The sequence below is a fragment of the Scomber scombrus genome, chromosome 10 (genome assembly GCF_963691925.1).
Source record: "Scomber scombrus chromosome 10, fScoSco1.1, whole genome shotgun sequence".
Taxonomy (NCBI): domain Eukaryota; kingdom Metazoa; phylum Chordata; class Actinopteri; order Scombriformes; family Scombridae; genus Scomber; species Scomber scombrus.
In genome coordinates this window covers 25,720,167-25,743,793 of record NC_084979.1, presented here as the reverse complement: position 1 = coordinate 25,743,793, position 23,627 = coordinate 25,720,167, and the positions used below count along the sequence as shown (strand labels likewise).

The window sequence follows — 23,627 nt, the reverse complement described above, 5'->3', positions numbered from 1 at the left end:
AGTCCTTGTGAGGCCACAGACAGTCTGGGTATTAAAGGTCCAGGAAAGTCTCTCACATTAAATCAGACAGAGTAGAAAGACAAATTTCACAGAATGTCAGATTTGAAAAAATGGTGTTGGCCCATCACAGTTTGGTATCAACCAACTGTCTAGACTGAAAAAAGAAGGGAGAGTTATGGTTGTACTCTCTTTATATGATACCTTATCAAACATATGAGCAGCTCTGTAGGGAAGATGGAAGACACAGAATGTGTTTTTGGTTGTTGGTTATTCCAGCATTGTTTCAGCATTTCATCTTGAGAACACAATACACACACACACACACACAAAAAGAAGCTTAAAAATGGATGTAGTATGTCTTTTACACATGAGATCAGCAAATATTAATTTTGGATAATTACACAAGGTTCGTGCAGGTTCCTCTTTTAATTTTTCACCACATTTTCCCATTTTCGTCCAACATGATATAAAGTAGGAGGATGCAAGATGGCACAAGGTCGCAACTGAACTGAGCTACTGACCTATTAAATATATTAGACTAAATATCATTAGAAACCATATATTGTAATAATAACAACAATAAAAGCAACACTGTGTTAAAAGTAAAGTAGGCCTTTATTTTTTCAACTTTTTCAACAGTTTTCAAAAACATATACAGTATATCAAATGTTAAAACAAGAAGCAAGAAGAAAACAGAAAAAAGGTAAAAGAAGTAACAAAAAATATAAAAATGTTAATGTTAACAACAATAATAATAATTCATTAATTCACACATTTAGGAATAAAGGGTGATTAAAATCACAGAGATTAGATGGATTCATAATAGAGACAGAAATTATTTTTTTATTTATTTATTTGTGATTTCTTTAGTCCAAAGAAATTATTCATATTCATATTAAACAAATATGAACATCTTTATGCATCTACATTATGCAGTCTTGTCATTAATTTGCAAGAAAATCTGTAAAATATGATTTTTAAAAGAAAAAACAAGAACAAAAGTTTATCAGCCTGGGAAATGACCAAAAAATATGTAACAATTGAAGATTGGTCATGCTCCTGTTAGTTCTGTTTGAGGTTAGAAAAAAATCTGTTTTTCATGTGTATTTATTTCCAGGCATTTTTATTTCAGTAGCGGTGTTGACATTCTTAGATATTTCATTTCCTGTTTCATTCTCAGTATGTCATCTGAGTTCAGGCTCTGATTTATTTTTAATTTGTAATAAATCAAGCTTTAAAAAAGTTACAGTATTCTTGGATTTCACATCTATTGGAGTTCTGTCAATTGTTTGAAGACACTGTGGCCTCTGATGAATGTTTTTGCTCACTTAGACTTCCCCCTCTATTTCAGTAGATGGCGCACAAGTGTATTTTTAGTCTCTCAGTTTGCCAGGAAATACAAATACCTGATGATGCAGGTCATAAGTGTAGATCTGCTACTGAGATTGTTATTGTCTATTTGCTACTCAATTAGTTTTTCCCTGTTGAATAAATTGTATAACATCAGGATGACTCTTCATCTAGTATTTTTCTCATTAAAGGACATAGCGGTCATGTTTGGCTCGCTCAAGATCTCTCCTTATCTTCAGCATCGAGGCAGATAATGGTTAAGCGTTGCCGGTGTTAAACCTTAACTACCTCGCCAAAATGAGGTTTCAAATTGTATACCATTATCAGGGACTCCGAAGCAACTTAGATGTGATGCACTGATACATTTTGATGGTACTCCCACATAATAGAGAAAAGAGTCAAGAACCGCCTAACTGTTATCTACGCTTGAGGCAGCCAAACTGTATTACCTTTCTATTTCAAAGAAAATCTCACAACTGGATCACGTTTCACAGGCGGGCATGTCCAGTGACTTAACCAGAGCTGATCACAGAAGGAAAAGAAGCTTTACAAAGCTGCAGCTCATGTTGCCCTGTGTCAGCATCGTTCAGGAGAAAAATAAAGGCATCCTCCATTCTGTCAAATTCCTGTAGTAACCTCAGTAGGGTACTTCAGCATGTGAGGAATAAAGTTGGAGAAGCAGCAAAGTTTTCATTTGTGAGTCAAACTACAGCACATGTTGTCTGAATTCTTTAATATTCTTTGCCATGAAGTGTGTCTGTCATTTGTCCTCAGAAATGTGATACGACACACTTGAGAAAACCAATCAGCACAGCAGTATGATGTCGTTGTATGTGAAGTTTCAGCATACGAAATTCACAGTACTTGTATGCCTTTTCTCTGAATGTATGCATCTGCCCTGCCTATGAAGTTAACAAGTTAACATGTCCCAATTCCAATTTACTATGAATTGTCATAACCAGGGGCTATAATCAAATGGTGCACTTATGAATGACACTCAAAATTGAACTTTACTCATGTTGTCTTTGTACCTCTGAGCTAGTTTGCACAGGACATGTTCTGCAGAGAGCGTGAGAACCACAGACATGCTCTGTCCTGTCGGCATTCCACGGACCTGCAGAAACACTCCTGGAAAATTCCTACCTGCGATGTGGCAGAAAAGTGGGGGTGGGAGAATTTGAAAAAGAACAGTATGAAAAAACAAAATACATCTTTCAAATGCTTGACTGACTGTAAAATACAACTTTCATTGATGGTTAATTCTCCAGATGCAAGCTTTACAAAAATCTGAGTAGTTCTGACTTGCTGCAGGTCACAATTGAATGCAAAACCCTCATTGACTGCAAAAGGCTTCCCTCACACAGGAGAAATCCAAATCTCATGAATCTACAGTGCATCTTGGGGCTGACCAGATAAATTCCCATTAATTCTGGGCCCCACAACAATTGAATAAAAAAGGCCATGGGATGAATATTTATCACAGATTAGATTGCGGCGCTTTCAATCAAATCCCAAACCCAGTACACTATTCTTATCCACATGTAAAGTAGGAAGTATTTATTCTAGCTCTGCATACTTCAGCAGGATAAATAGGCACTTGCAGAGCTATACATCTGCCATCGTTGTTGCCCTCTCCTCATCTAGAGAGCTTGGCCTATGAAGAGGAATCAGCATTAGATGTTGATACATAATTTAGTTTCCCAGCTGCGTTATCCAACCTTTGCTACCAAATAAATATGTAAAGCCGGCGGCTGTGGCTCTTATTTTCAAAAGTCAGAAACTCATTCTGCTCCTCATGTTCTATTCAGATAAGCAGAGGCTGGAAAATAACCAATGCCAGATTACAAACTCTCAATTTAGTGCCAATGACTTCTAGGAATAGAGTGATGTAGGAATCGTCTCTGGGCTAAATATCAACCACCTTCTGTCCATGTTTGACATTCAAAACAGTGTTGATGTCACTAACAATCGTGTTTTCTTTAGTTTTGGATCATTCATAATCGTTACATAGTCTGAAAACTTTTTTTATTATTGTTAAAACACTTCCAATTTATCTTCCCTGTTTTCAAAGTTGATGAATTTACAACTGTGTACAACTTATATGATAGCCATGTGGCATCCACATTGGGTTTCCAAACCCATAAAATGAATGATTACCAATTTAAATAAAAGAAGGTAAGAACACATACCAGCATGCACAAACACAGACATACACATCACACTTGCATCTCGTCTCCCTCTCCCACACATTTCCCATATTACAACACTTTTCCCTCCAACGGGAACCAAATATTCCCAGCATAATATTCTGAATGAAAGCCCTTCTTTTACATCATCACAACAATCCACCCATGTCCCCCTTGGGAACTGTTTGTTAGGGGGACAAACACATTATTATCACTTGATCAGTTATGGTAGCTTTGGTGTATAAATAAGTCTTCTTAAGCCCGTATGTCATTCTGTGGTAGCGCAACAATGAGCAAGTGACAGGATGTGAAAGAGGCATTTGATCTCATTTTGGATCATGGCCCTGATGACGATTAGAATATCAAACGTGGAAAAAGGCTGGAAGAGGAAGCATCTGAAATGGGAATCAAGTAATTCAGACGCAACAGGAATGACGAAAACCTTTCTGATAGCCTGATGATCTTAAACTTGCATTAGTAGGCATTTTTCACAGCAGACTTTTTGACTTATCATGGTAGGAAAAGCACAGGTGTTACTGATATCATTAACGATGGCTCAGTTTTATTCTAGTGTGTAAATGGAATTTAGTCATCACTAATTTTATTATAAACACCTGTGCCTCACCTGTGAAAAGGTTCCATTTTGACCACTTGGGGCATCGCACCCATCTGTAAACACAACACTGACTTATCATCACCTTAAGCTAACACTGAAGTGGTCAATATGTCAGCTCTCTCTATCAAATGAGAGTTGGTATTTACGTTCCTTTTAGCTCTGCTTTGGTCTTTATCAGTTCCAGAGGTGAACATCTGGCTCTGGTTCACTACCTGGTTAAACCAACTGACTGATGTCATTGTAGGCGACACTGTGGATCTCTGTGGCCTCTGTGAGATCTTCGAGAGTGTTACTTTAAAATTGTAGTTTTTTACAGGCACAAATTAATGAAAGAACATATCCTGTATAGTGTTAGTCTGTGACAAATATGTGTTGGCCCAGAAACCCTGCAGAGTGAATTGATATGAGCTTGGCTTTAACCAAGCTCAACATGAAGATATTTCTACTGGCTCCTTGTCTTCTGTAATGACAGCACCTTCCCACTGGTGAGCCAAGCACATACCCTGGGATAAGGCTCTGACACTGCAAAAGCCCTACTCGTCAAAAGAAAAAATGTAAAAGATGTCATATTTACACCCTAAGAAATGACAAAAAAACATTGTATGCCACAAAAATAACAAGTTCATTTCCAAGGTGCATGCCAACATCACATTCAGCTACTCGTTTCCACACACACACAAACTGCAGTGATAGCTTTTGGGCAAAATATGAAGTTGAACAACTTTGGCTGTTTAGATGTCACTGTGCAGATGACTGAATTAATAAGACTAACAATTAAATTAAAAACAAAAGCTAACTAATGATCACGATACAAAAATGTTCCTACTTTTATGAGTTATTGAACATAGCAGTGCACCTCCACACATGTTCTGCTCTGACTGATGTGGGATCATCTCCTCTTCACTAGCTTGACACTAAAAATTTGGTGTCAGTGTGTCACCACTAATGTGCTTTTGCTGACTTAGCCTGGATAATCCTGTAACTCTATATAGAACTGAAATTTGGAGACTTTGAGGATAACAGCTCCATAAGGGCCGTTTTCAGCACCGACATCCTAAAAGGTGTTCAGGTCCACCAATCCTTTTGAGATTATGAGCATCAGAGTGACAGCAGGGATATTTTTTGTTACAAGTTTATAGCTACTGCAGACCTTTGCCAAAACATTTTTCTTAGGTTGTCAAAAAAAAAATCGTAAATATTTGAAATCAGTTGCTCCTGAACAGCAATTGTTCAATCATAGCTTAGCAACCACGAGAGACAGAAGGCATCTCAAGCTTTGGATTTGTCCACATAAATTATGTGTGTAGTACTAGTAAGAGAGTAGGAAATTTAGAGGGTGGTGTACTTTTTTTGCCTTTAAGAAGGAAAAAACACAGGAGCAAAAGTGTAAGGAATGTGTTTTGCTGCTCAAAGTACAATCTAGTCTGATGGCTGTTCGTGAAATAGTCACAACATTTTATGTATAGATTAATAGACACAAGTGTACCAATTTTTTGGTGTCAAAAGTCAGCACGACTTTCATTCTAATATTTTAATTGGAAGTATATTTTGTACCTACACCACGTTTGAGTGATTGATGCCATTTAAGATGTCTATATAATGTACGAATTTCCATGGTGGATTGCAAAAGTGGACTTTGCTGCAGGAGACTGACATTGTGTTAACTGTGCACTGTAGAACATAGATATTCAATGGGCGGACTATGGTCCTGATCTGTCACCTCAGCTGTCATCTATAAAACTAAACTAGCACTTACAAAAAAAAACAAAGATTGATAATTAAAACCAAGTGTTTAAGGATTAAAGGACCGGGGAATATGCATTCATTTGAAGAGTGGTAACATAAAATGCCATTAATGCCTGTTTTGAAAAGAAGCATCCCAAAGCGACGGCAGTAAGAACCACAAACCTGAACCAGTTAGAAGGGACATACCAAACTTCCAGCACAATTATTGTAAAATCAAACATTTTGAACAATGAACACGGTGGATAACTGTGGTTTGTCAACTAAAATATTATTTATTGCGCTACTGAACCTTTGATCTGGTGGAAATTTGATAACCTGACCTCTAAGACTTCAGTATCCCTGCTGTACAACATTAGCTTATCTTAGAAGGCAACTGACTTCTCTCTCTTGACAATAAAACCATGAACTTTCCCTTGCAACAAGTACAGGTCATATCTGCATTTATAACATGCATCAGCCAGTTGTTAGTGAGGAGAATTAAATACCAAGCATATTCAAGTGCTACCAGATCTTTGTGTGATTTCTTTTCATATTCAAACATAAGTCTATAAACTCAGCCCACAATACCCTAAACATCATATTCTTGTACATTTATATGAGAAAGCTTTAAATATCTTTAGGTGAGATTGTGCTGTGTGTTTCAAAATAATCTGGTCCTGTGTACTGTCTGTTTTTGTTCTGTGATACGATGAATTGTTGTTTTTCATGGATTCAAAATCACACCTCCTACACATTTCACAGAAACAGTGTTGATTCAATTAATCATATAATAGCCACCACAACTGTAAAGTATTTGTTGCTTATAATTATCTCTCTTCTCTTCAACACAAATGAGTTTTGAAGTCTATATAACTACAATTCTGCACATCAATATGTGGCAACATAATGGAAGTAATGACTTAAAATTTGATCAGCATTGCACAGTTTCTATCCTCAGCAGGGTGATTGCAAGTGTCAAACAGGAGAGCGTCCAATTGGGCATCCATGACAAACTTGATTACTTTTCTTTTAGCTTTGACAAGAAGTTTGAATGAAAGTTGATAGTTTCACTGTTTGTAAAATATCTTATTTGCTTTTGGGAGTTAGATATGCAAGATAAATTTGAAGCTATACACTCAGTTTAGAAACAAGGGGAAACAGCTAGCTCCTTCCTTTATGTCGTAGCTTAGCAGTTAGCAGCTTAGCGTAATAATTTTAGCTCACACCACATGTTTTTCTAACGTGTTACTGCGTATCCCACCCTCACTGCTCGTGGCTTAAATTAATGAAGCATCAAAGACAACAAGTACTTGCCAGTCCGAGGCAGATTAGAGTAGGTCTTGCCAAGAAAAGCAGTGGGATCCATCATAATCGTTCTCTAACCTTAACAAAGTGATCTTTATCATTCAAACTATGACCTTTCCCTAAATCGTGTCTAAAGTGTTTTCTCACCTAACCAGACCTTAACCAGTGTTGTCACATCATTAAACATAGTTTGTTCCTGCCGAGTACTTGATAGAGGCGCCAGATTAGAAAACGCTCCTATATGTGTCATTCTGGAGTGCACATGGCGAAACGATGCATTTTATTGTTTAATTTGGAGGACTTGTCTATATAGTGTATTAATTCATGCGCTTTACAGTTGCTGATTGCTGATTTGTTGCCTTCAAACAGAGCCAGGCTAGTAGTTGCCTTACTTCCAGGTTTTTTGATATACTGCTAGCTGTAGCCATAAATTTAACAGACGCATACGATTGTGGCATCAATCTTTTCATCTAAATCTTGGCACGAAAGTAAATAAGCCGTAAATTTTAAGAACATTTTAATTAACCACCTGTCAATTGCCACATTTAAAGTCTCACACCTCTACACCTAAAAACATATTTTTATGCAGAGCTTTGTTCAGAGAGTACTGTTAGGGAATTTTCCATAACTAATATGCACTGGGTCAAACTAGGCTTTGCGGTCATAGCAAGGCCACACCAAATATTGGGTTTAGACACTGTCTCCCCTTGAGATAGTGGTGAGCAGTGAGTCTGCTCCTTTTGGGGAAAACAAGAGGCATTCTGATAGTGTTGCTATAGTAGCCGAGGTCAGATATGTCTTTGACTGTTTTCCCTGAATGGGGTAAAGGTAACTGGAGTCAGAGGTTTGATATAGTGTTAGATGTAGGACAAAGGTCCTGAGTGAGGTCTAAGCAATGTTTTGTCTATAGACCAGTAGACCAAATTCTGTATATTGTAGATGTGTTGGAGCTGCCAATATTTGGGCATGGCTCAACCTTGGGCATTATCTGTGTGGTTTAAAGTCTATCCCCGGAGGAGAGAAACTTCAGAATTGAAGGAAGCATTAGAACATAACGTGTACTGATCATTCATTCATTTCTCCTTGATCAAGTAAATAAACCTTTTTAATACAAGACATCCTGGACTCCTGTCTACTCTCTCCATTGATATATGGGCTGCATAATTAAAATCTCTATCAAGTAGTTTGTTATTCTTTTTAGATACACTTTGGATGCATTATTCAGCAGGACCACCCCGATTCTTGATGTAGTTTGTTGCCTGCTGCCTTCAGAATTTGACCAAATAACCTTTGTAAAGAGACAACTGGTGCATTGTGCACCCAGTCACACCTTGCTCACTTTTTCTGATGCTTGTTTTGTCTCTGGATTAACTTTTGACTGTAGAGGCTGAAGAATCTAAATTGGCTCTCAGTGACCCCTTTCAGTCCCACAAGACAATGTATTGACTTTCTGCATCAAGGTACCCAAACCCTGTGCTATAAGGTTAGAAGGAAAAGAAAAAAATCAATACATCTGTGGATCTGTGTATTTGAAAACGCGAATTCAGGAAATACACCTTGAAAAAACTTTGCTTTATTATATGAGTTGGGGATTCAGGTCTCAAGTTATAGCTCGATTGAAGAGTGAAGCTGCAGATAAATGATAGATACTAGTTATTTCCATATTAGTCAGACGGCACATTTAAGTTGTTGATATAGAGAGCAGAGCACAACACACACAGGTGTACACACACAAATTCACAGTAGCCTGAACACTCATCATCAGACCTTTTAGAGGACGTAATTCCAGCAGTGCGATATTTGATCCAGGTGCTCCGTGTCTGTCCTGTTATTTGTCCAGGTTAACTAATGGACTAGCTAATCAAAGGGTGTTGGTTGTGTCTATCTCACCTTTGTCAATTGATGAGTGTTGACCTCTCAACTACGCTTGCCCTCTGTCCCCTCCCACAACACAGACACAGAAGCCCATACACTCTCATTCAAAACAAACCAGGACTAATCAGCACTTCCAGCCAGCTGGAATGTCCCCAGTTTCTATAGAAGAAGAGGCTTAGTGAAAAACCAGACAGGTATTCTGAACAAAAACAAGCCCAGACTCATTCACTGTGGCTGCTGTGCACCATTAAAAATGTGGGAGTGTTGGGAGCTTTTGTGTTTGTGGTCTCACTTAGAGAAAACACATTTGGCGGAAAAATATTCTGCAAAATGTGACTACGAATGCAGCCCAACATAATGAAACAATGGCTCCTATTGCAACTTAATGTGTTAAATCCCCTTGGCAACAGGGGTGATGGGTTTTCTTGATGGTTCGGACACAAGAAAAAGAACTGATCCAGCGCCTGTGGTGTCGTGCACTGCAATGATGGCACTGACTAGCCATTCACGCTCCACTAATATTCAGATAAGGCAAAATGTTGCAGCAAAAGGGAGCATTTTCAATGACTCCCGCTGCGATACCATCCTTCCACTGTTATTACAGCACGTTTCATTACACCATGTCAGTGAGAGAAGTACATAAACACAGGGTACTGACAGACCCCCTGTCTCACACATGAATGGGAGAATTATCCAGCAACCTCCTGCCCCAACACATTCATTTTGGGAAGCTACTTTTGACATGCTGCACACAATACTCCATTTAAGAACTATTTCTAAAATATTTAAGAGGTCTATTATGTGCAGTCACACGGTAGAAGTGACTATATGGCACTGGGGAGCGCCCTGGCCTACAACCTCAATTTGTGTTTAAGGAAAGAAAGGTTCCCCAAGAGTCAGGTTTTTTGTATTCATTACCAGTGATAGAAGAAGAATTGACACCTTTTACTTCAATGAATGGATGTTTAATGTAAAACAGGTTGCTAATAGTGATAGATCCACAGTTACTGCTCTGCAGAGTTTCACTTCCTTCAGGTCATTATTTTGGTTTTGTCGCTCACACCATTAATGTTTTGATTCACTTTCACCTCTCTTATATGTGTCTTTTTCAACTTCTCTAAAAGCCTAACCAAAGAGCAGGCAGACTGAGTTCAGTAACATTTTTCTGTCTGTCGTTTGTCTGCAAGCTATTAGCTAAACCCTAATAGCTGCTCACTACCAGCTGGTAAACATAGTGGTGCATCACAGCCAGTGGAGCCAGATATTTCCCTCAGGAGGTAGAGGAGGCCAAAAATAGGGCTAAGAGGAGTGTAACATGACTTGGAGTGATTGCCAATGTTGCTCCATGTCTGCTGAATGTGTAAATAAGCAACTATCACATCAACTTAAAGCATGCCATTGTTCTGCTTACAAGTCTTGTGTAGTGGCCCAAAAATCAGTAAATACATGTTTGAGTTTAAGTTAAAAAAAGAAGAAGAAAGAAAATACAAAAAAAATACTATAAAAACTCCATTAAAAGTAAAAGTCATAAGTCTACTTAAATAAGTAATTAGCACAATGCACATAAAGTATCAACAGTAATTAAGAACTCATTAGGTAACAGAGTGGCCCCCTGTTATGATTTATTAGTATTGCTTCATTAATGTGTAAGCAGCATTTTAATGTTTTATTTGGTTTAGATTAATCTTTTTCTTTAATTTATTTTAATTAATTCATATGTGTGCTGTTGGGAGGCCCAGTCCATAACAATGCATATTTTTTTAAGTTAATCATGGGATTTGTGTGTAAAATCTTGATCTTCAAAATAACAAGTAACTATAGCTGACAAAGTATGTTATGTACCTGTGGAGTGTAGTGAAGTGGAAGTTTGAAGTAGTATAAAACATATCAAAGTACTTTGGTAAAGTAGAAATATTTCAAAATGGTTACTTGCAGTGTTTTAGAGAATGTACTTATTTACTTTTCACTTCTGTTCAATAGCATGCGTCTCACTGTAATCTGCAACAAAGAGTCAATCAGTGCAATCCAATGACTGCATTTTGAAATTGATCATTCATTCGTAATAAGGGTATCTGCTTATACACATCATGAGCAAGTCTCACGGAGTACTGCACATGACAGTCCAAACATCAACAAAAGACTCGCTAAGGAATTTTCTGCAGTCATCCTTACAGATGGAAAGAGTTTACTGAAGCTGTCTAGAAGTGTTTGCTTTCGAGTTCTCTTCGCTTGGTGTTGTTTTATCAATTTTAATAAAGACTAAAGTGAAAATAATAACATTTAAAATGTGATTTTTTAAAATTGCAGAAATGTTGGGCATCCATGTAATTGCATCTCCAGGCTCCTGCCAATACTTGAAATCCTAGAATTTGATTATGATTCAGACTTAATTATTTATTATTTGTTTTTTTGTGGGGGTTTTTACAGTAACAGTGAGTCTCAATAAGACCTAATCACATTGCACTATGTGTGTCTATGCTTACACAAATCATATTCACACAGGGCATCCGTTATTTTCCATGGGAGAGACAGCCCCATTTGTATTCTGGGTGTGACATCTCGAATCTGCATCCAAATGGGGGATGAAATATTTATGCTGCAAAATGATGGCACTCTTCATTGTCAATTTGCTTGAACATAAAAGCACATTAGAAGGTAGGTGCATTCCTGCCCAGGCAAGTCAGGACAGAATCAGCCAATGAGGTGTCAGAAGCAGAGCAAGAGATGAGGGGAGTATCAAGGTAGAGACACAACCCCTGGGCGGCCTCGGGCTATAGAGCCTGCAGACAAGGCCGACACCCAGGAATCTCACACAAAAACATTCAAATCACCATAAATGTCAAAAGCCCACAACGCAAATACCATCATTTAAAAATGAAAGGCGCCTTTGTTCCATTATTCAAAGGTGGGTTTATTATGTACATTTGTTCTGAGGTACAGTTAGTTTTGAAGTAGTAAATATGAGACACTGATGGTACATACAGTATAAGATCATAACGCAGTATGTATGGCATCTGTGATATGTTTATGTAACATTCATGTTTATTATTTGTGAACAAATTAGGGAATTAGTGTCCAACAGAATTTGCATCTTAATCTTGAGGCTGTTGCACATTTTTCTACTGATGTTACACACTGACATCAAACTGCAGTTTGCCTTTCATCTTGCAGAGTAAATTGTCTGTATTTTTTCATATATATTATTTATCAATAAGACTGAACGGCTCAAATGCAAAGTAGTGGAGATTACTAAGGTTACCACCTGACACCCTTGATGATTGTTCAGGTATGAATTTGAAAGAAAAGATGTCATATAGTAAAATAGTGTTTCAGCCATCTGTGGAGGAGCAGAGGACACTTTCTACAAATCTGAATGCTGTGTGGAAGCTCACATTCCTCACAGTGACGTGTCCCAACGAAGCCTTCACTCTGAGTGCTGCCTTCAGGGAGTGTAGCGCTGAAATACAGCACCTCTTCATTCAACAAATCTCTCTGTCTAAGGTTCAGCGCTCACTCGAAAACACCTCTGAATGACTGTGTTCCTTACCACTTACTTTGCGTATTCAGTCCAGAAAAACATGGAGGTGCAGGCTTTTTGAAACCTCATGAACAAATGCTCTGTTTACCAATCTGTCGATTTTGAGGTTATGTCTCCCACTGGGACAAAAGTACACACATAACAACACTTTTTGGTTGTTGTATTCTGAACTATGGGACCCTCCAGAGGAACCTGGCTTTGAAACATAAAGCTAACAGAGAGACATAAAATTATGATTATTTTCCTGAAACAAGTGTATGAAACTGATCCAATCTAATCTAAAGCATATCCATAATCCATAATCAAATGTATACATTTTGTTGTTGTTGTTCCATGTTTGATGTTTACATTTTTGTAATATAGTTGTAATGATATCAATAAAAATGTTGTAAACATAACGCTTTCTTTGTGGATCAAAGCTGCTGTTTAACACCCGGGCTACTGATCTTATCTTAGGCAGCTTCCAAAAAACAGCACACCCCTTTCTCAGAGACTTGAAGGAGGCATCACTTGATGCATTTGATGCATGCACACTGATACATGCTGCCAGTGTAGCCGTGAAACAAAAACAGGTTTTATTATGTATTCATTTGCATAAACTTTTAAAGTATACAAGACTATTAGTTCAGTCTACAGTGTGAGGTGACACAACCAGTGGAGCGAACAAATTCTCCCACAAAGTCTTTCTCAGTGTGGTTAGTAAGCCAGATGCAGGGCTGCCTTCGAGCGGAGTGTTTTTAGAGGCTCGTTTTTCAGCCTGTCACCTTCCAGTGGTCCAAAAGATTACCCTGAACAAGTCACACTGTCCAGAGCTATCTGGCCCACACAGAACACAGAGGTAAAGCACAGTCTGTCTCTAGAGATCAACAGCTCATAACTCAAAGATATTGGTGTCCTTGTCAATAAAATCACATATAAAGAAGATTGGGCTCAAATGAATGTGCTCTCGAGAGAAATATCTTGTCAGGTGAGGCTTGGTGCAGCTCTCTACCTCAGGAATGTGTCGGCACTGTTCCTCCTCATCTAGTCACCCCCCCCCCTAACCCCACCATTGTGAGGGGAAGGAATGCTTTTCAAAAAGTTGGTCCTTTCACAGTGAGTGATGTTGGGTGTCGCCCTATTTTTCATTTAAGGCTGTAAGGGGGATATGTACTTGTAGCTGGAGAGCAAAGCTGCAAAGTTTCTTGCTAAGAAATATATAGCTGTATGTATGTGTTTTGGGCTTTTTTCTGTCAGAAAACAAAGTGTATATAAACTACATGAATATTCTGTTAACTGCATGTTGAATTCGATCATATTTTACCATGTGGACTAAATTGGTTTTAGAGCTCAATGATACTCAGGAGGTAGAATATGCAGCTACGTATTTAACTAAATGCAAGGGATAATTTTTTTTCTTGTCACAATTGCAAATTATCTTTCAAATATTTTTTATGGAAATGGGTTTGAAGGGTCTCTGAAACGCTTCAGAGATACTCTAGTCTAATGAAGAATGTGGTTTACTCCAGAGAGTGAGACAAAGATGAGCAAATTACAGCAGAGACTCATCAAATAATGAACACGAGGCCTTTATTAGATGAGTATTACAAGAAACTCCTTTACATCATTTGCACTTTTCTGCCTCCCTTGGAGTCTACTTTCAAATCTTTGAAGTGGATGAGATGTTGTGTGTGTTGTATTAATAAGAGATCTAATATTTGATGATATAACTAATATTGACGTTATGACGTATGGTCACAGTAGTTTAAGGAATACAACCTTTACTTTGATTCCCACATTGTGTTTATTGCTTCTTTTTCTTGATTCTTGGCGATAAAACCAGCCACATGGCAGGCAGGGTGTGGCGGCATTTTATGACTCAAAAGTGGGTGGTCCTTCTCAGGTGCTTGTATCTTATTGGTCGGTGCAGTCCTCTAAAACACCAATACCTGAATCAGGTAGAGAAAAAAGTCAGAAAGAAGACAGATAGCACCTTGTCAGTTGTACCTTCAGTCCCTCACGAAGACTGCTTCGAGCATTTTTTGTTGCTTGATATGCATTTGCATTCGTAGAGTCACTCGGAAACTAAAGCGGCAAATAAGGTGAGTAATGAATTTTAGGAAAGGTAAGGCATGTATTTATGCATTGGAAAAGGCTAAAAATGTAACCTTGCAAATACTTTAGACAGTAGATTTTTCTGGAGCTACAACTATATCATAATCAACAATCTGTTCCAGAAGTATTTGTAGTTAACTTAAAATGATAAGATCACCTGCAGGAATCATGTGCTTAGAAGTAGCATTTGCTTTTAAGATTCTCAACAGAGATATTTTGTGTGTAGCAGTTGTGTGAAAGTGCATAAAAGGCGGGATAGTATGACTATCAGGAAGCTTCAGGTGTGGGGAATGAGCAAAGTGTTGAGTTGGTGCTGTGTTTCCCCAGGAGCAGGACTCTGAGGCAGGCAGATAGCAAGGCTGGCCGTGGTGTCTGGTGGCAGTAGCGGGCTCAGGGAGGGCTTTGGTGTGGTTGCATCACTGATGACTAAACAGTCTTTCAGGCCTGTGATAACGTGCCAGAGCCCAGGATTTCCACAGCAGCCTGAAACCCTGAAGCCACAGAGCAGGGCAGGCCTGGTCTCGCTCAGGCTCAGACTCAAGCTCAAACTTAAACTCAAGAAAAGGGAGAGGCCAACATCCAGTTCCCGCTGCACTCATTGCCACCCCCTCAACCTCGGAGGCTTTTACATTAATCACACAGTCCCAAACGCCGGCTCTGCACCATCTTGAAACCTATATTGAAAGTAAAGCTTGAGGCTTTGCTTAATGCAACTTAGTGCATTCCTGCAAAAAAACACACTTATTGTGGTGTATCACTTTGGGAAAACTGTGATGAATCAGAATGAAATTGTGATACTGGAGACGAACAAGACTGTTTTATTTTTTGACAATGTACATTTGTGCTCTTATATTTCAGATACTTTCTGCAAGAATATTCCATGTGTTCTATCCTTCATTCCACCGGAGTCTGTGTCTATATTTAACCAGATTTCAGTGGTGTGAAGTGTAAGAGACATGGGGATATGGCTTCACAAGCTAACAGTCACCATACCAGAAGTCATCCAAGTCAGAAGTCAAAGAAGTAACAAAACTTGCTCCAAGTTTTCCATAGGCTTGAATACATTGTTAATGACTAAAGCTACAAAAAGTGATTGTTGACCTAATTGTGAACATTGTTTCTCACAACATCCTGTTGTTTTGTATTGTACATGTATTTCTTCTAACATATAGTATATAATATGTTATGCATGTATTTTCAGCAATAACATACTGTACTGAGGATTCAGTAATATGGATAATGTCCTCAACCTTGTGCCCAGTGTTTCTTTTTTTCCAGAAGTGCAACATCTCAAATGAGTACAGAGCCATTATACCACCCACACCCAAGTTTCTGTGGTTCTCAGCCCCAAAGCATGATTTTTTTTCATTATCCAATATGGAGACTTTGAGACTCAGCCCACACAAACAACCTTTACTGTTTGGCAAATGAAACTTATTAACAATTTAAAACATGCCCTCACTGTAGCCCACACAATAATGTCATTAAACATGTTTCTCCCTGCAAGAGAGATGCATCTCAGCTATTCCCTGCACACTTCTCTCCAGTAGTGCACATCAAAGGCAAAGACAAACATAATAGTCTTTGCTGTTTTACTTTTCCATACCTCAGTGTTGCTACAATTTTCATTTTCAGCCCCACAATATGTGCAATACCCACTTTACAGTTCAAGTGATACAGATTCCATATGCAGGCTTGGCTTTGTAGTTTTTATAAAGCTCAAAGTCTGCAGGGTTTTTCAACCAGACCTGGTCTGGATGAAGCTTTTAAATTCAATAGAATTTTGAATAAATCAGCATTTGTGAGCATGCCCCTCTATTGCCAGTGTCTTTTGTTTTTGGTTCCTTAATACTACAGAGCAAACCAACATATTTTTGGCCTGTGGTTATGTATGTGGATACTCTCATGCGCCCTCTTGGTCTCATTGGTATTGAATGGATGTATTCCCCCTGTGGTCTCTAAATATATTTCTATCTTAGCAATATCAGGCTTTTAAGTGCATTAGTGCATCGCTACCAGCAATGTTAGTCTTCCAAACAAAACAAAAAACACAGTTGGAGGTACACACAATGTGAAAGCTGAGATACAAAGAGGCTATCTCTATCTGTTGTGTTTTCTAGTTAAGCTGCAACAGGCACGTACATCAAAGCATAAACATGGCTGTATTCCCCAAACTGCTGTCACCCACATTGATATAATAAGTCTGTTCAATAAATACCACTTGATATTTACAATCTATTTCATAAACATTCACATTACCATATTACTGAATGTTTTATGATGCCTCACCTCTTCTAACATCTGATTTTAAGAAGCAAATAAAACTATTGCTGGAAATCAATGACGGTTTTGATAATCATTGCTTAATTCATTTAGTAGTGGAAGTAAGTAAAATTAAAAAAAATTGCAAATAAAATCCACCCAAAAGCCTTTTGTTTTTTTGTTTTTTTGGGGTTTTTTTACAAATGGAATTCAGGAAAGGAACACCTGTTTGTATAACTTGTGAGTCAGAGTCCAGGATACAAAAAACAACACCTTTAGCCTCCATCTCAACAACAGGGCACCTCCCAACAACGTCTGGTCTTTGAATCTTTTCACCACAGACTACTTTATATAAAGATTCCCAATATAAGCTTGCTGCAGGTTCTTCAATGAGAACACTTGTTGTTTTAATCATCTCATATTAATATACAGTGCCAGTTAAAAGTTTGGACACACTTTCCCATTCACATCAATGAGAAAGTGTGTCCAAACTTTTGACTGGTTCTGTAAGTTCAACAGTATTCAGGTTTTTAGACTATTGATTAAGACTGAATAAGTTGTTTGTGATGGGAAATTGTTGTGTTATTTTGAACATTTTGTAAGAAATTAATAATTTTATTAATAAACTGTTTAATTAATTATTCCAAAAAGGTATAGATTAATCAGCAAGGGGAATAACTGTTGCAGTAAATTCTATTTCAGTGCTTCTCTTATCAGATACAAATTGGAAAAAGTAGCTTTCATAAAACATATTTCCTAAGTTTCATGAATGTCTTCTACATGGTGAAGCATTATTCCAAAAGGAAAAAAAACACTTTCAAAATTCAACAAATTCTAGATCATTTGTCAGTTTTGAAAGTAAGCTTCATACATTGTTAGCGCCATGTATTCAGGCTACGATACTTCGACTGACATGAAAGTCTGGAAATTCTCTCCCTTCCTACTCTTTCTTCTTCTGAGTTCAGCACTTGGAGAAGAGGACACAGGTGAGAGCACATGTTCACATCGCAGGTGCAGTTACATCAGCAGTGAGCATGCTAATAAGAATTCACCTGAAAAAAAAAAAGTTTTTCGAGTTGCTCTGTGGATGATAGGAATGTTGATTATTCAGTTTCTATTCTCTGCAGCTGAGGAGACAGTTGCATGCCACCCACGCTTGCACTTGCTAATTGAGAGTTCACAACCATGCTGCAGAAATGTTGTGTAGTGTCAGCACCTTGCTTCATTAACTGGAGTTTACAGTCATGATGTCACGGTTGAACACAAGCAATGGTGTTACTCGCAGATAGTATGGATTAAACTGTTCTTCTTGTAGTTTTGACATAACTTTAATTTGTATGTGATCTGACTGTTCAGTGGCAGAGGACATTGGTGTCCATCAGTTGGAGCGTTTAATAGAGCTGTTGACATCTCAGGAGTGCGAGGACCTTCTGTTCGCCCTCTCTCACTCAGAGGAGAACATCTTCCAACATCTTGAACGCCTCTCATCAGAAAAAAATCAACTTGATCTCAAGCCTAGAGCCAAGAGAGACACCTCTTCTGCTGATGGTTAGCACTCACCATCATCTGAAACACACTTACCCGAGACCTTTTGTATTTTAGAGCACAGAAATAATAGATGTTTAATGTATGCATCAAGAGTTAAAGGCTAAATTTTGATAACTACACAAAAACAAAATTTCACAGAAGGTACAATCCTGCTATGAGCTATAATAAGGAAATGAACAAAAGCCCACCCTGAGACCTGTCTGTTTCTCATACGTCCAGCTCAGCTTGGGGAGTTTCTGGCAGCAAGCTGACTGTCACAGACCTGTCTGTCTGAGGACCATATGTTTTGTGTTTACTAGATGGCGAGACTCAGTGCCGGACGGCCCTGACAGACTGGCTGATGAGGTACGGTGAGGAGACCTACTACGACAGGCTTTCTCGCGCCTTGCAGCACATCGGCAGAACAGACGTTGCCATCGGTGAGAAAAAAAATGCAGACAGTGGGAACACATGACGTGATACTCTCTGCAGTAGCAATAAATTATTTCTTTTTTTAAGTAGAATACATTTCTGTTGTGCTATTAATGTAATGGGTTTCAAATTAAAATTGTTAAATTTGTATGTACAGTATGTGTTGTTCTCATGAGCAGACATCACAGCATGTCCCTTGACAAAAGGAAATTGGAACAAAGCCTCATTTGGGTACATGGCAGTGTATTTTCAAAATTGGTTTATTTCGGTCAAGAAGTCCTCCTCAAGACTTTAACAACAGCGCATAATTGCTTCATTACTTTGAGATACGTTTTTAATTGGAACTTCAAAAGTGGCATATTTTGCACACTGCCAGTCTCTGGCATGTGTTGCAGTCCAGTGTGCACACAACTCCACAGCCGAGTGGCGTTGGATAGAAGGAGGTGTAAATGATCTGACAGAGGACTCAGTGGAGCTGACACCAGCCACAGAACAAACCATCTGCTCCTTTCATCAGTAGCTTTGGAGTAAAAAAAAAGAAAAAAAGAAAAAGACAAGGAGAGGATGGGAAGAGATGAGTTATAAGACATGAAGGGGGGGCAGTGTTGGCTTTGATGAAAAAGACTGTGTGGATGCAGAATGCAGCAATTATCGCACACTTGATTGCAGTTCTGAAGAGATCTACTCACGTGTAGAAATTTGAATGTTTTCATTTTGTTTTATTCTGAACTGAAGGACAGTAGTTGCTCTTCTGCCAGAGCTCATTATGTTCAGGGCAAGAAAACAACAATTAAATTCATATTTACAGCCTTTTGTAGGATGCCATACATGCACTTTTGGTACTTGAGTCGACAGAGAAATACTTTTGATTGGCCTCATGCTCGTGTTTCCACAGAAGTGGGGAAGAACATCAACCAGGAAAAAGCCTTGAACCTGAAACGCTACGTTGAAGACTATCACAAATATGTCAGCTCTTTAAACTTCCCATCGTTCCAACCAGATGCAAAAGACCACCAGCATGCAGGACGGAGGGTCAGAAAAAGAAAAGGTATGAAAATGTGTCCTAAATCAGAGAGTTACTATAGTATATACTATTGTATACATTATAAAATAGAATTAATGATGGAGAACTTGCCTTGTGTGGTCACATTGAAGCCCAAATATCTTGAAATATTGATGTCAAGCTGGAGTTTTTTGGGTTATCCTTTTGAGACGGTCTGAATAACAAATGATATAATGTTTCACTGAACCCCAAATCTATTAAGTGTTTAGATGAGATGCCAGATTAGATTTGGTGGCCGTGGGCATGCTTCCAACTCATTACTCCTCAGCATCAACACTCTCACTATATGAGCAGTATTTCCCAGGACACCTAGAAATTCAAAAATTTAATTATCACCTGTCCATTTTTGTAACTCTCCCAGGAGATTCATTCAAGCTAAAGCTTGACTAAAATGCTCCCATAGTCCTTTGAGATGGTAAGTGTGTCTGTCCTGTTTGTGCTGTGTGTGTGTGTGTGTGTTTGTGTGTGTGTGTGTGTGTGTGTGTGTGTGTGTGTGTGTGTGTGTGTGTGTGTGTGTGTGTGTGTGTGTGTGTGTGTGTGTGTGTGTGTGTGTGTGTGTGTTAGTAAGGGATCTGACATTGCGGGACCTGGATCTCATTGTGGAGCGGGCTCCTGTTCCACTGTACCAGAAGGGGCCTTTGGATGTAGTTCTTCCCCTGTTGTATGGCATCCTGCTGGGCTTCGGAGGCACTTTGCTTGCAGGCATCTTTATACTCCTCATCATCATCCATATCTCCCGTAGAAACCAGAGGAGCCATAACCCCAGGGTAACCAGCAGCTCTAGCCATAAGCTCCAGGTGGAAAATGTGATGTTGGAAGATGTTGTTTCTGGGAGGTCAGAGGCTGAAAAATAAACAGTTCATGGGTTTATGTTGTCCAGGAAGTCATAAAAAGAAATGAGGCATCACCTCCAACATTTAATACATATACATACATACATAAATAAAGGCAAAATAAGTGATTTTGTCCTCGTTCTATCTGTTTTTTAGATAGGTTTTTTTTATGGAAGGTTTATGATGCCACGATTTTTTGTCCACGTTGATTGGCAGAACAAATAATGCAACTCAATATCGATTCCAGCACACCACAACTAATTGTGACAAATATGACAAGAATAATGCCATTTTAGATAAAGTAATTATCCATGCTGTGTATTGCTAGACTGGTAAGCATTATTGTCTTGCCAGTGGGTAGATGACTAGTGGTGTGACAGATGCGCTGGAACCCAGCCCTCACACCAAAGGTTGTTCCGGTGTTACTGTGATAGTGATGCCACTTTCCATTTCCCCTCCAAGTGACGGCAATGTGCCCGTCTGGCATCGAAGAACAACTAATTATCCAGCCTGGCGCCTGCTTCCCCGGAGCCTGCCGATACCTCCACAGGCAATCCAAAAGACTAATAACAATAAAAATGCTAGCAGACAATGGAGCACTCCATTGGTTGTGATGGCAGCTTCTGGCGTATGACAGAAGCCAAGCAGAAAACACAGCGCTATATTTTTTTTGAAGGCGTGAAGTAGCGAGGATTGTTAGCAACCTGGAATAACTTGATATATGAGAAGCTAAAGCAAAGTAAGTCCAAAAGCTGGCATCTGAAACCTCACAGAATAAAAATGTGTAAAAGATTTATAAAGAATTTGCTCACAACAAGGCAATTCTCACATACTCTGCTGAAGTAAATAGTTTCATGATAACAAGACAGAAAATTCGCTCATGACACTTGAGTGTTTTCTAGCTTCTTGTTCACAGTTTCTTATGCTATCCCTACTTTCTTCTTCGTAATTGAACTAATTACTTCATTATACAAATCTGGCCTAATGTGCTTCAGGAGGCAGACAGCTTGGATTAACAGTGGCACTAAGCAGCAATTACAGACAATTAGTTCATAAATCACCATTTAAACAAATTATAGTGCTAAGCAGAACTGTATGAGCAACGCACTAAAAGGCCAAAAGGGCATGGATTGGAGTTTTGACTTATACCAGAATAATGACCTCAATAATCTCACATACACTGTATGTTCTTCTTTAATATTAACATTATACTGAATAAATGTTTGTTCTGTCTTCTCTTTATAATCTAGTGCATAACAAATACACTATACTTGCTTTGAGTTCTGAAGATTTTTAACAAAGCAAATTGTAAAAAAAGAAAAAAAAGTGAAGTGTAGAAAAAGTAAAACCAAAAGTATTGATGGATCGTGTTTCTCACCATGTGTCTTATCGACAACAATACGTTTCACCTTCATCACTGAGCTTCCCAGGTGGCACAGCAGCACTCTTCACAACAAAACTTCCTCTGTCCTTCAGTTTTCCCCTGTTAGCTGTTGGGATACTGCAGGTGCTGACTATGACAGGTTCACCTGCTGCGGGCTCACCTGTATTTCTGTAACCAGTGGAGAGGAAAGCCGGAGTATCGTATGCCTGAATGACTCACAGAAACAACATGCCACATGGGGCCTGCATCATGGTTGTGACACTCCTTAGCATAACCCACCACCAAGAAGCTGCTCTTAGTGGATCAAGAAAACTATAGAAACACCTTGAGCCCATTGCGGCATGCTGCATAACTGTAGAAATATACAGCACAGTCTGCAGTTTCATATTCTATATAGCAGAGCTTCATCATGTGATTGTGTGCAACCTGTTCCTTTAAGATGCATTTTATTCACAGAAGTCTGAGCACCAGAATAGGCCAACGTGCAATTCAAGCCATTCTCATGCAAAGGGATAAAGCAATCACCAACGTCATGGATGAATAGAGAAAGAATCTGACATGAAATTGACATTTACAGGCGAGGCGCAGCCAACGTGTGCGGGTACGGTTTTCAGGCATATTCATTCTCATGTAAAATAGGGTTTTTTCTTTTCTTTTTTTTTTTATTCTTGTGATTTCTTTTGGGTTATTTAATAGTTTGTGGAGCAGGGGTTTATCAAACGGGATTCTCTGAGGAGGACACATCTGTCTCTTGTCATTGGCTCAGTTTGCCATTAGGAGTCAAGTGTTTGTCTGGATGAAAATGTAGATGGACGGGATGTGATGCATGCCAAACGACGCTCAGAAAGGCTGTGTCCTTGATGTGCTGAAGCTGAGCGTTCTGCACTAGGGCCTCTGGGGTGTGCTTAGTGTCACTAAAGGCTTTAACTTCCCCCTCCCTCCATTTGCATCTTCATTCATCTGCTAGGCCACTGAGGTGCTGCAGTCCCCACTCAACCATCACTCTCCCTTTGCTCAATATAAATGGATCACAGAAAACAAGATCACAACTACAGCTCTTTTAAAGTCATACTTTTTTTTTTTAATCGCCTCAGCTCCGGCTTTCACAACTTCATTCTTTCATGGTTTCCTCTGGGGAATCTGAGACTTCTTCAAAGTTTTTAGTGCTGATCAGACAAGAGCAGCTCTGTGGCTTTACAGATAAACCCACAGTGCCACCTCGTGGTCATGATGAGTCATTACAGCAAACAATCACCATAAATGTGATACACTTAGAATATTCTATTTTATTATTTCTGCTACAAAATATACTTAGAGAGTGGCATTTTTATTTTTGCACAAATAACTTCCAGAATTGAAATACAATACTATATGTTGTCTTTATTGCTTAACCTCTAAAAGCAGCTGTGAAGGAGCAATAACACTATGACGATTTGC

General features: G+C 38.7%; 1 protein-coding gene across 1 annotated transcript; it reads left to right on the top strand.

Annotated features, from left to right (window-relative positions):
- The first annotated feature begins 17,834 nt into the window (after positions 1–17,834).
- LOC133987705 (transmembrane and death domain protein 1-like) lies at positions 17,835–20,827 on the top strand. The gene is made up of 5 exons (XM_062427150.1): positions 17,835–17,937; positions 18,308–18,499; positions 18,799–18,918; positions 19,806–19,958; positions 20,538–20,827. Exons 1-5 carry the CDS (start codon positions 17,835–17,837, stop codon positions 20,825–20,827), a joined length of 858 nt encoding a protein of 285 aa, XP_062283134.1.
- The last annotated feature ends 2,800 nt before the right edge of the window (positions 20,828–23,627 follow it).

Excerpts from the sequence above, each read along its gene's own strand:
- LOC133987705 (XM_062427150.1), top strand. The coding sequence starts at position 17,835 with ATGTATTCAGGCTACGATACTTCGACTGACATGAAAGTCTGGAAATTC. Across the intron at positions 18,500-18,798 it reads AGACACCTCTTCTGCTGATG|ATGGCGAGACTCAGTGCCGG; the intron begins GTTAGCACTCAC and ends TGTGTTTACTAG. Across the intron at positions 18,919-19,805 it reads CAGAACAGACGTTGCCATCG|AAGTGGGGAAGAACATCAAC; the intron begins GTGAGAAAAAAA and ends GTGTTTCCACAG.